Consider the following 14,661-nt stretch of genomic DNA (forward strand, 5'->3'; position numbering starts at 1 on the left):
AAACGTTTATCCACCAACCTGCTTTGCATGCTGATTCGCTGAACTTAAGTTTAAGGTGTGTGCATATAGAAATCATCGTCACTAATCGATTTAGAACATCAAAAGTTTCACTAATTAATTGAAACCCAATGACTCTGTTTCAAGTATGATTTGAATACCATTGTCTGGTGAGTGTGTTTATTATAGCTATAGTTAGAGACTGGGTGTGAAAGAATATGTGTAAAACTGTACATTAATATAAACTAACCAAATCTGATATGTTCAAAGTAGATTCTCTGCTCACAGCAAACTTTGCAGCCTCATCAAGATGATCACCCATCACTGGTGGCTTCCAGTAAGATCTGTCAAGAGTAACAGAGCATGTATACTATAAATATATGCACACAATTATAAGTGGCAACATACCAGTGCTTTAGTGCACACTGACAAATAACAGAAAACATCTGAAAGTTAAGATCTTAAACTAATCCATTCCTTTGTTTCACTACTTTTTATTAAACCAGGTGTGTGCCCACACCCGGCCAAAGGCCAGCTGTGGGTACGCACTTGGTTTCCTGAAATTGGTTTAGCTAAAACCATGTATCTGCATGTCTGCATGTCGGTATGCGTCTATCCGTAAGCAAACAGGCTTAGAACTACAGAAAGTAAATCTTCTTTAGGTACTGTATTAATGCTAAACTTTCTGTTTTTGTTGTGTTTACTTTAGGGGGGATGTGGTCAGTAACTGAGACCAAGTGAAATGGTTCAGTAGGGGCTGGCTTATGTGCTGGAACAGGCAGGTCTTGTAAGTTAACAGGAATGGAGTATCTTTTCAAGTGAAAAGGAGGCATGTCACATTAGTACATAAATGAAACTTAAGAGCAGCCATGAGGCTTTGTGTAGAGGATTTGCATATGAAAACACAACAGACAATCTATAAAACAGTTAAGAGGATGTGGTTTAAAGTGGTTTTCTTGAGCTTTGCTTCCTTAGCGTTGCATAGCAATGTAATTGACAATTTACAGAAATTACAAATACATTTAATTTTGCATGTATTGTTGCAAAACAAGGTGAGAAACAAAGTTACAATAGTTAACGGCATGCTGTTAATCAAACTTTTTTTTCCTTGTTTACTCTTTTATAACATAATGGTAACACAATGGTCACCATGCATGTTTAACCTTTTTGATCCCTACACTCAAGTACTTCATATTCTATATTATGTACTTACTTGAACTTTTCACAAAGAACAATAGCTACTTTCTTCTTAAATAAAAGTTCTCTAACATATTCACACTTTGCAAAAACACTTGATAATGACTCAAGTGATGATTCTTCAGAATGTATGCTCAAAAGAATTCTGTGAATACATAATATGAGCAAGCATATAATCATACAGATGATTATACCTGGATGCAATTACTTGCACACTTTCTGGCTTATTTAAAATTTCTTGTAGCTGTAAACATACAAGATCATCATCATCACCCTTTGTTACTGCTTGAGATATCTCCATTGCAGACAAGCATGACTCTCTAAACCAATTCCTATAACAATTATGAAAATTTCCAATGATACAAGAAGAATATTTTTATGCATACTTGGTGTCTACAATTGCAGATTTTACTTGGACAATTGTGTCAAGGTAGTGGTGATCCCAGCCACACAAGAAGAGTGATGAATAGCAAGGATCATAGAACATGTTTGCAGGAAAGTGTAGGAGAAGAACAAACAATTTCTGTCAAATAAAAATCAAACATAAATCTTAAACAGAATAATTTGTTACAATGCACAGAAATTCTGTGTATGTCAGGGGTGGTGGAGCAAACCAAAGAGTTGGGAGGACCAACTTTGACAATAAAAGTGAACACATGAAATTTGAAGTATACAACAACACTATATGGATATCATTCGTAGGGTTCTGGGATAAGGTAAAGATTTCATATTTTAGAAGTTCTGAGACAGTATTTTAGATAATTTCAGTATGTTTTTGCAAATAAACTAAATAGTTAGTTACATTTTTTAAAAAGAAATAATAGTGTTCTATTAGAGTGGTTCACTGCTTTATTAGAGTATCTCAATCTTTTCTTACAAGCATTGTTCAATTGTCTAATGAAAGTGGGGCATGGAGCTATGCCCCCCCCCCCCCCCCCATGATATACATATCCTAATGTACATTTCAGTATATCTAACATTTGATTTCCTGTTAGTATTTTCAGCTTCTTCAACCATTACCCTGATATGATTGACAGTTTGCACACTAGTTTCTTTCATGCTAATAACCTGAGAAAATTTGCAATCACAAAATGAATACATACTATTAAACATTTTACCATCACAAACACTGTTTGAAGGCTAGAGTCAACAAATGCCTGTAACTGCAGTTTAAATTCTGTTTGTGAAGGAATACAAGAGAGTTTGCAAAGAAACACATTTGCTGCCTATAAAAACAATAAACCAATATAGTTAGAGAGTAACTGCATAATCTGATATACATTTTCACATATCAAATCTTCAACTAGTTGCTTTGAATTCTCAAAATCTTTTGTTATGGACAATGGAGATCTGGGGTAAGTAGCTGGTAGTTGATGAATGGATGAAGTAGATCGAGTGTAACAAATCAGCTTTGTAGCCATTTCATTTACACCACTGTATGGAAACAAGTAGGTTTTGTGATGATAATAATAACAATAATATTAATCTGTACTCAATTATATGGCTTTCCTTGTTCTTCAGTTTATAAAGGAAAGCCAGTGATCACAATCATGCTTTGCACACAAGCCATCAATCCTCAAGCTAAATCATCAAGATTTTTACATATCACCAAGAGCACAACCACAACTATAGGACAGATAGAAATACTGCTTAAAGTACCTGGCTTCCAAATCATACAATCTAGGCTGTTGCGAGTGGCAGGTATTATATTAAATAAATAGCCACCTAGCCACATTATATAGTCATTTACAAATATGGAGGCTGAAAGCCAAGAATGTGGGACAGAAAAAAAAAGCAAGATACTGAACAGCATTTGGAATGTTTTACAATGCTACATAGTATATCTCAGCAGTGGACTTGGGCTTTAATACCACCATATGATACTTTTTAAGCCATGTGCATGGTTGTAGTCTAACATAAAATTCTGTATGATTCTATTATACATTAGCAGCAACCAAGTCTTTATTGATGTATGGTGGGCAAACGACGCAATCCTATTTTCTATACTGGTATGAAATTAGCAAATCGCTTGCATTAAAGATACATACACCTTCTCATGTCTATTCATGTTTCTTGGGCATGGTAATCCATGATTTGCATAATTGCGGCTAATGTAAAATTGACAGTGATTTTAGAAATTTAAAGTGTGAGTGAGTAGACATGACACACTTCATCACATGGAGTAGGCTCTAAATACTTTACCATGTACTTAGTAGATCAGTTTGCCTTGTGATCAGTTCCTTTAAACTAAAATGAGCTTGAAAGTTCAAGTACGTTTCCAGATAAGAAAGAGGGATTTTTCTACAAACAAGAAATGTATTGTAAGGCAGATGTACACTTATACATACCTTCTGATTAATATTGCTGCTTCTGTGGTTAATAGCTGCATCAGTTTCTTGCACATAAATCTCACCAACCATTGAGCAAATAGTACAATTACTAATTTAGCACCATCACTAGCTTCCAATTCTTTGACATCAAAATCTTTCACATCTTTTGCACCACTGTAGTCTGGTAGGAGATCCCTTGAATATAGCACATTTATAGCTTCTGAGATCCATTGCTGTAAGGTATTAGCATCCCAGCTTTCTAATTTTCTAGCTGCTCCACTAATTTTTGTACCAAGATTTGCAAGCAAGCCAACAATACTGTCTGCATCATGCTCCAATTCTTCCATTGTAGCCTGCATAACAAATATTATGTATGTAACTAAATAGCGGCTAAATGCTGAACTTATATAGCATGGAAAACCATTATACAGATCATTGTTTGTTGGCTTGGACAGCATTACAAAGTTTAACAATTTTTGACATGTGTGCATTGTCTGTCATTACAAAATGAATAGTTCTTACAAGTGCAATACACCAATATATAAGAAATGTAGAGTACTCACCTCCATATTGCAGAATCCTCCTATATTATGAAGGCTCTTGATTAAGGTTTGGAGTAGCATTGTTCTCTTTGGTAACGTGAAAGAAGAATCAACAACAACAACACAGTCATTTGATGATGACTTGAAATTTTTATTTCCTGGCTTAGGTAATATGCTAAGCAGAAGTGAACACACAGTTTCATTAACTCCTCCATAAAATGCACTTGGAGAAAGCAGTTCATAAAATTCCTTTACCTACAATAATTTTTATTAACTGTCTCAAAACATCAAATAATAAATTTACTGACCTTTTTGTATGCAACTTTTACAATCTGTTGTAAACAAGGCGGAAGATTCCCAAGCACTAAATTTAACAAATTAAAATGTGAAATGAAATATTTCTCAAATCTGTTTAGAAAAGGCGTAGGAATATTTTTGACTTCTGATTCTTTAACAACCACTATACACTGAAATTCTTCATTGACCCTGGATGGCTTGAGATGAGCTCCAATAGCAATGTTAGCAAAATATCGGGGACCACTTTGAGGATCGTCAATTCTACGAAAATGTTGATTAAAGAGATCATAAAAACTTTCATGAATATCATCTGTTTGACTCATTATCACAGTGTGACCCTCAATTGCTGAATGCCTAATGGCAGCAATGGTGTTTATCTAAGGGTAAGAACATCAATACACAGAATATATTCACAAAGAAATTGCTTACCTTTTGCAGCAGACTATCTCCAGGAAAATCACTGCACATATAGGTACGTGTATTGTCATGATTAATAATGCCAAACATAAATAAAAGTCGAATTATTGACTCATCTTCACTAGGATCAATAATCAACTTATAGCGTACTTCATTTCGGGTATCGTTTGTATTCCAAGTTTTGTCACTTGATTTTATATTTGTGGTTGACACTAATTTTGTGTTATCTTTGTTGAAAGGTTTATCAGCAAGGCTGCTTCGCAAAATTTCAATAATTGTTCTTTGCTTCAATCCATCTAAGCTCGAATCCATCTGCAAAAAAATATAAAATAAATCTGCTATCTAAAATAGTCCCACATAATAAACTAAGTTGTTTAGAAAACATACTCGTTCTTCTTTTCTTTAGCCCATTTTTCTGTTTGACCTTATTAGTTACATTAAGTGATGTCAAAGTTTTAGTTTTTGTGTCTTTAATTCCAGTTTATTAGGTTAGGTAATTGAAAGGCTGCAACACAAACTGCTGTCAGACCTTCAATGCTGGTCACTGTAAGGTGTAATTATAGCTAATAGTCACAGGAGTAAAATATAAATAAACCTTTAACGCATAAAAAATAAATGACACAACCTCTAAAGGTAAAAATAAAGATAGGTTGTATTGTTCTCCTTCATTTTACTTATAAGGGCTTCAAGAAGTTTTTCTAAGTACCACCAATTAGGAAGCAAGCAAAGTTTAGTATGATGGGTTTTTTAATAATTCAAATTTTAATTGCTATTTAAAGAAAAAAACTCAGTATAATACAAATGTATACCTTTTCCAAGAATGCATTGCAGATATCTTCAAAGCCTCTTGAACAATTGAAATTACGCTCCAATGATTGTAATACTAATTGTGGTGTAATGGAGTCAGGTTGACATTCTCGTCGAATATAGTTGATAAAATGAATAAAATCTCTTAGGCCAAAGAATTTCTCAAATCTATATATTGTAGAGATAAAGAAACCATACAAAATAGAGATATTCATACACAACTTATTTACCGTTTATCACTGACAACTTTATTATATGCAGGACAGAACTTCACTATGGTTTCCAAATTATTTCTGAGTTTAAGTGGTGGCTTGTTAGGATTTTCACAAAGACAGCCCTTAGCAAGAGTTTCCAGATCCCCCTATATGTGATACATTAAAGCATATAAAATACAAGGTAGTTAAGTAGTTCACTCCCTACCTTTGAAGCAGTGGGTCTGAACAAACTAACAGCTCTGTTTGTCTTGGCTGCATCTAAGATGTGATTTGAAATTGCAACAAACGCTACTTCTTGCTGATCCAGATGATAATGAAGCACCTACATGATTACAAGTACATATTGTTGCAGTGGTGGATCTAGAAATTTTCAGAGGGGTTTCAGGTTCAGGAAGTTTTCAATAACTGTGATCCCAGACTGAAAGTGTATATACTCCAGCTAGGGTGAATGTTAACTTAGCTAAGTGGCCACAGTTACATAGATCTATAGCTTAAACTAGCAGTAATAATCACTCCACAACATTGTTTCACAGTTGAATCTTACCAATCCAGACCTTTGCAGAAAGTTTTGAAGCAAAACAGCACTTGTACTCATTAATACAATAATTATTTTTAGAGGCACTTAACATGCTTGAATGCCGTAATGGCATTTTCAGTAATTTCAAAGGCAAAACTGCTGCAAAAGTATGAAGTTTGGCCAGTAAATAAAGTCCCAATATAATACATTATGGTGATTTTATCACCCACATGAATCACAAATAAATTTGGGGCGCATGCACTATTTTCAGAGGGTGTTTCAGCTGAAGCCATTGCAACCTGCCTGTACTTGTCACTGTTATTGGTAAGTATTTATCATGTGATTTTAACTTATTCATTAGATGAAGGTTGAGCACGAAGAACTTGGTGGAGGTTGTTCTAGACACCCTTATACCCAAGTATCTGTTGTCTCAAATTAAAGTTCATTTTTCACATTGGCTTCAAGTAGAGTTGGAGATTTATCACAAAAGGCAGCCAAGACCCTGTACACATACCAAACCACTCCCACAATCATCAGCTTGTGGGAGGAGAAGAGTGCTCAGGGCAACGGAGACCGATAATTAACCAGGCAGAACAATAACAAGTGAGTGACCAACATTAACAGCACATGAATAATCCATATCTACCTTTAGTGACTCATGGCTTTCTTCTGGTAAACCAGCTTCATCCATAAACACAACTAAAGTAACAAAGAATAATACACTTACCCAAAACATTATAATGCTGTGTGGTCCAAGGACCACAGGGACACTTACCTAATACAAAGACACTTCTATAATCTTGATTACAAATAGTATAACTCACCACAGTGCACAGGCATTGAATAACTTCTGTGGCTCAATTGTCTGTTAATAGCACGTTGGAATACCGTTTCAATTTCTCTTGATGTTGTACGCCGTGAACACTGGTAATAGTGTGGATCCAGAGATTTGAAAATGTCAACATAATCGCGAAAAAGTTTACTACAGATTTACACCAGTAAGTAATAACAATTAAGTATGCAACCATCTGTCTTACTGTTTAGATTCTGGTCCTTTTAAGTTAGAAATAGTCAGGCTGAAAGAGAGTGTTTTTGATGATCCAGGAGCACCTACTATGATTAGTGGAGTTTTAGTTACTGTACAAATTATCATAGCAAACACATTCTCCTTTAGTGCTTCTGTCTTTGCTATACCAGCTGGTAGATTCAGATTGCTTATATAAAAGTCCATCTACATATACATTCATATTGATAATGCACTCAATGTCCAATTATTTACACTTTACCTCATCTCTAAAGGCTTGAAGAAATTTAATTCCAGGTATTTCGTTATCCAGTTCTTTAGCAAACTTTTCTCTGTAAGTACTGTTCAATCTCATGTAATATACAAGCCCAAGCGCAACAAGAAGAGCTCTTTGATTTGCTTTATCCAACTCATCATTAAACATAGGATGCCTTTTAATATAAGAAGACAAGCTTCCCCTGATTAGAGTACCCTCTGTTTCAGTGGGAAGACTGTAATTTTTAGAAAGTTGATAACTAGTTACAGTGTAGTGAAACCTGTCTAATCAGATCACTTTAAAATAAACGCCACCCAGCCAACTATTTGTACCATTTGTGTACCACGTGACATTAAATAAGGTCAAGACATTTTAGTTCACAGGAAACTGGTATAGACAGGTTTCACTGTACAGCTTTTCTTACTTTTCAAAGACTCCATATGTTTTCAAAAGCCAGGAGTAGAAAGTGAACACTCTCTGCAGAATGGTATGGTGGTACAATCAACTACTTTATAAGTAAACTCAATACCTGAATATCCCTTTGACTAACACAACTTGTGGCACGAATTTTGGCTTCATCTTCACTGTGTCCCAGTTTTACAAATTGCTCAGAAGCAAATTTCCGCATTAACACTTGACATTTAACTACCACTTCACTGAAAGCTATATTTTTCACTCTACAAAGCAAACCAAAAGGTAAATTATAGCAAATAATTTGCCAACATACATGTTAAAATCTTTGTGTAGTATCATCATTTTGGCTTTAATATAATCAGATTCCTGATTTTCAGTTAATGCTCCATAGTCCCACATAACGAACCTCAACGTGGGATGTAACTTTTCAACCAAAAATGATCCTTTGACCCATGACTCTGATTCATCCTCATGGACTGCTACACTATTACCTCTGTGAGGATTGCATGCTGCTACTAAAAATATATTGGGAGGGAGAGGCTAGATAGAATAAAGTATACATATATATTTAAGTCTCCACCAAGAGAACAATATTGACACATACATCTCCTTCAATGCTCCTGTCAGTTATTATCTCTTTAAGCACACCCATACAAGAGGAAGTGTTGAGTTCATCAAAGAACACCTTTGACAAATAAAATGTACAGTGCACATAAACAGTTTTAAGGAAGAAGATGGAGTTTATATGCAATGTTATCACATACATAAAATAGTCACTTTCTAGAAAGAAGGACCAATTGGTATCAACTAATTTCTAATTTTTATTTTAGTCTCGCATGAGCAGATGAAGAAGGTATGGCTCACTATTTCTTTTGCCATGGTGAGTACATGAACTATACTTATTGCTCCTAGGGCTTGTATCCTTTTCAGTGAATACAAAACTATTTGCTTCAAACTCATGCTTGATGCACACACAGGCCTGCTAACCTCCAACTGTATTTTTATTGATAACTTTCTATATTTGCATGTACACTACACTTGCTGCTACATATCCCACTGCTACCATACCAATATTTCATGCAGATGATTGTTGCCTTTAATTACATGACTTCACCATGTGCTCTGTGCACGTGGTGAATTCATGTAATAAATTCACCACGTGCACAGAGCACATGGTGAATTTATGTACTCTGTGTATATTTTTGTTGCGTGTATTTTTGTTGCCTTAAATTTTTTCACTAACAGAATAATCAATGACTGATACACCCTTCCAACTGATATAGTAAATGCTTTGGACACAACTTCTTTTAAGACATTACTAGACATTTATTGGAGAGACAGTAGATTTATAATTATGTAATTCAATGTGTATAGACTTTGGTCTTTTTCAGAACCCTCATTAATAATAAATAAAAATAAATAAATAATGAATCCATGCATGATATTAGTATTTCCTCCAAATACAAAGTGTCGTTAATAGCTTAAGGTTTTAAAGATCACCATTAAACTGCTGCCACAAGTTTTTTCTATTATTCTTTCCCAGGCTTGATGCCATAAGTACAATATCAACACCTAATCACATTCTTTGAAATACAGGGGCTTCACCCGGCCTTTTCACAGCTTGGCTGTATTGGATTAGCAATTTAGCATGTTACTGAGGTAATGCACAGTGAACACAAAATTGTTAATTGTCCAAGTCACATTACATATAGTTGCACTGTACAACACCAAAATTAATATTTACTTACAGTAATCACTGGTGAATGCTGCATTTCTGTAAATTCTTTGCTTGCATTTACTTTCTCCAAGCATTTTGCCAGTGCAATAATTGGGGCAAAAAAGTTGTGAATTTCCTTGGGAGTTAATGCTACATAATAAAGACTTAGAATATCATCAATTGCTAATGAAATAGTAATAACATGGCTGCAGTCATATTAGTAATGTACCACTCAGGCATGTTCACTTGATGGGTGGAAGGACAAACCACCTGGCTTCTCTGTTTTAAGCATTGATGTTTTATGTACGTATTTTAAAAGTGTGAGGTAAATTAATGTACTCAAATGTTGTTCTCACATCACTAAGCAGTGCTACAAACAGATAATTAAAATAATATCACTTGTGTGCACTCACCTAATGGGTGAAAGGACAAACTACCCTAGCAATTTTATACACTCTACAGGGGCGTAGCTAGAAATTTTAAATAGGTGAGGCAGACCTTGCAATACTTTATAAATGATGCATGCAGTCTAGTGTGTAAGTACAATTCAGCTAGAGGGTCTATGGGACATGCCCTCAGGAAATTTTTGAAAATTAATAGTTACAAGATTGAATCTGGAGATAATTTTAGTCCTGCTATTATGGTAATTGCAATGAATGCACATTATGTTATTTTATGCATTTTGCTCAGACCTTGATTTGAATAGTATATAATAAGTACTGGTAACATGTCAATCCAGGGGGGTCTGGGTTGTGCTTCCCTGGGAAAGTTAGACCGTCTGAGATTGATTGTGAGAGTAATTTAAGTAGTTTAATTTTATCAAAAATATTACATAAAAAATTTTGCTTGACTGTTGTATTAGGGTGAGTGCTCTATTAGGGTGAGTGCTCTATTAGAGTATATCAATCTTGTTTGACCAGTTTCTGAAAACCTTAGTAACTAACCCCCCAGAGCTTCCCCTGGATGAACGCTTACTACGTACAATAAGTTGAACTAAAATAGCATATAAACTCTGCTAATGCAAGCTTTCAATGCATCTAAAAGGTCCAACAAGTTATTTATACACAGCTTCAGAGATATGGATTTTTAGACTTATGGACCACCCTGGTCTCAAGGGGTTTGGACCACTGAGGTTCCACCATTACTGTATAAAGCAAGTTTTATTGTATGTACATAAGTTTCTAACATTTGTGTCAATGTAGATGCCTTGTTCTGTGGGTTTTTGATTTACACACCGATTGCGTTGGAAGCAAGCATGCATCAAAATAACAATGAAGTGATATTTAGCAACATAATGTCCACTACTAACAAATTAAGGACATTTAGCAGACTAAACTAAACCTATACACAACAGTACACTCTTAACTAAGGCTCACAACAAAATATCAAAATATAGTATGCCTTTGAAATTAGTATGGCATCAAATCAACATGCCATGATTTATGATGTTGCTGAGGCAACATTAAATACACTAGGTGGAACTTTTATGCACAAAACAGTTTATATAATGTCTCTTACCAGCATGAATGTTGAGTTTGTAGAAAATAGGGATTAAGTTGCCATTCAACAAGATGTATAGCAATTCAGCTGTAGCCTGCATGAATTAAATTAACAAATATTGAACATTACTGGCTTTGTACAAACATGGTGATCATAGGGATACATACCATTTTGACCAGTTATATAGCCACAGATTGAATAATAGCCGCCCCCAGATAGTAGCCACTCCACAGCCTAGAGTTATAGTAATAAGAGCTACCCTCGGATAACAACCACAGTTTGTATTTGAATAATTATACTGATGCAAATGTTTATAAGTAGGGTTGGACAATATTGAAATTTCCTCCCACAGTTATTGTGGAACTTATTATCATGAATATCACGGTATTGAAATGAACTATAGCAAGTACACTCAAAACAGTTTACACGTTATGTTTGCATGGGTGAAGTTTGTTTTCTAGCTACCACAGTTACCCACAAGGAGATTGGAAAAACAGCCTAACTTATAGAGATGCCATGGAGTGCATATAAATTTTTAAGCATACGTAATTTACTAAGGCTTACTAATGTGAGGTCAAAATTTTTATCCCACTGGTACACGTGCCTCGTGTGTATCCTAATAATTAGTGGTCGCTTCGTGTAGTAGTGCATGGATTAAGCTTGTTTGCTAGTACAATGAGGTTGAAATACTGATTGACAAGTACAATATGGCATTGTTAACATGTGTGAGTGTGTAGTTGAAGCTGTATTCTCGCTACAATATTGCAATAACTGTTTATACCGGTATGGTGGTTTTTCAAAAACAAGGGGATATCAGTTATTGCCAGCTGTAATATTACCTTGATACCATCATACCGGTATATCGCCCAACCTATTTATAGGACATGTTTGAAGCAGAAACCAGGTAAGGAGTTGTTTTAAGCCATGAAATAACATTTTTGAGAGAAGCTAAAATGAATGATTTTATTGAAGGATGATTAAAATAATATAATCAGTCATTCATGAATCCATATAAATGTTGTGCCACACAAGCTCATAGTGGCCACCTTTGCATAGCAGCCACAGGGTTTTCCTTGCTGAAAGTTATAGGAGCCACCGCTATTAAGCTGTAAAATACGGTATCATAAATTAGATTTTGGTGTTCTCAGTCATTATTTTGGTGTTTTTGTAAGGTTTTTCTTATTTTTAATGCTATTTTTATGCTATATTTACTGTTAGTACACAAAACTTTCTTTTCCATTGAGATTTTTCATATTCCTATTAAGGAAAAATTAGAAATTTAAAGTTCGATTAGGGATCATAGAAAAAAAAGTAGGGAAACAAGGGAGGTCGCCTACACCTGCAGATATACTAGCAAACATTTAATCCCTAATCCAGTCTATATCCCAAGACCAAGACTGAATTAGGGATTAAATGTTCACTAGTATATCTGCAGGTGTAGGCAACCTCCCTTGTTTCCCTACTTTTTTTTTCTATGATCCCTAATCGAACTTTAAATTTCTAATTTTTCCTTAACAGGAGCGGATCCAGACTTTTAAAAAGAGGGGTTCCACTTTAGAATTGCAACTTCAGCCTAACTGTATTGTGTGTTGAAGACCAAAAAAAAAAAAAGGTCACCTGCTGACAATAGCTGCCCCTCACCATAGATGCTCTCACCAACTATATTTTTTTTATTTATAACTACATACATAGCTTGCTACGCTGTTCCTCAAAAGACTACTGTGACTGTTTTATTAGAGTATCTCGATTTGACTACTCTATTAGAGTATCTCAAGTAAGACTGAGAGGCTCTTTCAAAAGGGGGTTCCATGGAACCCTTTGAAGCCCCCTGGATCCGTCCCTGCTTAAACTTGTTTGCTTACTTTTTTTGTAACAATATTATGACTGGTGAATACACATATACCGCATCAAAAGAAAGGGTGATGCCTGAATTAATGTTTTCGTCTGAATGCATGCCCCAGCTATCAAAAACTGCTTCGAAAATGCAGTGGCCATTACGCTTCGCTTTCAGCTATGTTCAGGCCGTTACACAGTGCTACAGATGAAAAACAGTAGAAGCGCCTCTGCAACAATCCAGTCACCTCGAAAACGCGATGATTCGTGTGCCCCCAACTATCAACTACTGCCTCGAAAGTGCAGCGGCCATTACGCTTCACTTTCAGTTATGTCCAGCCCATTACACAGTGTTAAAAATGAAGAACAGTGTTAGAAATCGTCTCTGCAATCAGTCCAGTCACCACGGAAAATACGGATGATTCCCATTTACAAACATACTGTAGGGAAGCCATGCATCTCGCTACCGCAAATCAACACCTTGGGCTGTCAGCAAAAAGACATGGGACACAAAGGAGGCAAAGATAAGTCCATGATGCATGCATTGAACGTACTGCAGTATGCCAAAAGGCACGTCTCAGGACAAAGCAACATTGAAAAGTGAAAAAATCAAGCCCATAGCCTTAGCTGTTATCGAGTTACGCTTGCCTGAAGGCATCAGGTATGCAGGCAGGCAGTCAGTCAGTCAGTCAGTCAGTCAGTCAGTCAGTCAGTCAGTCAGTCAGTCAGGCAGGCAGGCAGGCAGGCAGGCAGGCAGGCAGGCAGGCAGGCAGGCAGGCAGGCAGGCAGGCAGGCAGGCAGGCAGGCAGGCAGGCAGGCAGTCAGTAGAACTTCCATTGAATAAATTTTTTTTAATTTTGTAACTATTTATTGGAAGCCTTTAGGATCATACTGAAGGCACTTTTGGGCTTGGTTATGCCTAACCAATACTGCCAAGGTGCCATGATGGAGTTGTGAAGCTGGTTTTTGGGTGAACTTTTTGATTAGGAAAACCCAAATCTCCATGATCCCTAACAACAGTACTACCGTACTGTATGATGATAAGTTTTAATGTCAGAATTTTGGGTACATCATTATCTTTAATTCCATATTGTGTATAAAGTGGTTTATTGTTTAACATGAGAGTTCTATTTAAGTATCTTGATTGCCTCCACTATCACTCTACAGAATGCAATTCTTTGAACAAAGAACTAGAACTAAATTAAATATGTACAACAATTTATACTTTCAAACTTACCTGACGTGCTGGGTGCCTCCCATTATTTATCAATTTTTCAACAATTGATTCCTTCCTAATACCTGACTTTGTCACATCATCTACTGTCAGCAGCTCCAGTATGTGCACATTTGTTATCATCTCCAGCAATTTTTCACTGATAAATTCATAATAAGGTAAACATTTAGCATCAGATACACGATGGCTCATTTCCAGTATAGGCATTAAGTCATCCACAGACAAATATTTACAATCAGAGTTTATATGGCTATCATGTGGTTGATCTCGGCTATTAAGCTGTTTTAAAACATCTTTAAGATTGCTGGTATCCATTTCTACACAAAACACAAACTGAATGTACATTTTAAATATTATTTTGTAT

The 14,661-nt window shown here is 35.6% G+C and overlaps 1 protein-coding gene across 1 annotated transcript in view; it reads right to left on the bottom strand.

The window, feature by feature from the left end:
• LOC136263761 (uncharacterized) overlaps positions 1-14,611 on the bottom strand; it is a 36,899-nt gene extending 22,288 nt beyond the window's left edge. The window contains exons 1-26 of the mRNA XM_066058397.1: positions 14,301-14,611; positions 11,249-11,324; positions 9,762-9,880; positions 8,618-8,698; positions 8,327-8,553; positions 8,129-8,276; positions 8,024-8,076; positions 7,606-7,834; positions 7,357-7,550; positions 7,144-7,301; positions 6,966-7,018; positions 6,008-6,124; positions 5,818-5,948; positions 5,590-5,755; positions 4,793-5,092; positions 4,375-4,740; positions 4,088-4,321; positions 3,543-3,877; positions 3,397-3,495; positions 2,475-2,628; positions 2,313-2,420; positions 2,173-2,262; positions 1,581-1,717; positions 1,389-1,526; positions 1,211-1,339; positions 248-341 (exon numbers count right to left, since the gene is read on the bottom strand). Of these exons, the coding sequence (XP_065914469.1) occupies positions 248-341; positions 1,211-1,339; positions 1,389-1,526; positions 1,581-1,717; positions 2,173-2,262; positions 2,313-2,420; positions 2,475-2,628; positions 3,397-3,495; positions 3,543-3,877; positions 4,088-4,321; positions 4,375-4,740; positions 4,793-5,092; positions 5,590-5,755; positions 5,818-5,948; positions 6,008-6,124; positions 6,966-7,018; positions 7,144-7,301; positions 7,357-7,550; positions 7,606-7,834; positions 8,024-8,076; positions 8,129-8,276; positions 8,327-8,553; positions 8,618-8,698; positions 9,762-9,880; positions 11,249-11,324; positions 14,301-14,504 (4,140 nt within the window). The 5' untranslated portion in view covers positions 14,505-14,611. The remainder of the gene's footprint in view (positions 1-247; positions 342-1,210; positions 1,340-1,388; positions 1,527-1,580; positions 1,718-2,172; positions 2,263-2,312; positions 2,421-2,474; positions 2,629-3,396; positions 3,496-3,542; positions 3,878-4,087; positions 4,322-4,374; positions 4,741-4,792; positions 5,093-5,589; positions 5,756-5,817; positions 5,949-6,007; positions 6,125-6,965; positions 7,019-7,143; positions 7,302-7,356; positions 7,551-7,605; positions 7,835-8,023; positions 8,077-8,128; positions 8,277-8,326; positions 8,554-8,617; positions 8,699-9,761; positions 9,881-11,248; positions 11,325-14,300) is intronic.
• Positions 14,612-14,661: the final 50 nt, after the last annotated feature.

Source organism: Dysidea avara, chromosome 8 (genome assembly GCF_963678975.1).
Source record: "Dysidea avara chromosome 8, odDysAvar1.4, whole genome shotgun sequence".
Lineage (NCBI taxonomy): Eukaryota > Metazoa > Porifera > Demospongiae > Dictyoceratida > Dysideidae > Dysidea > Dysidea avara.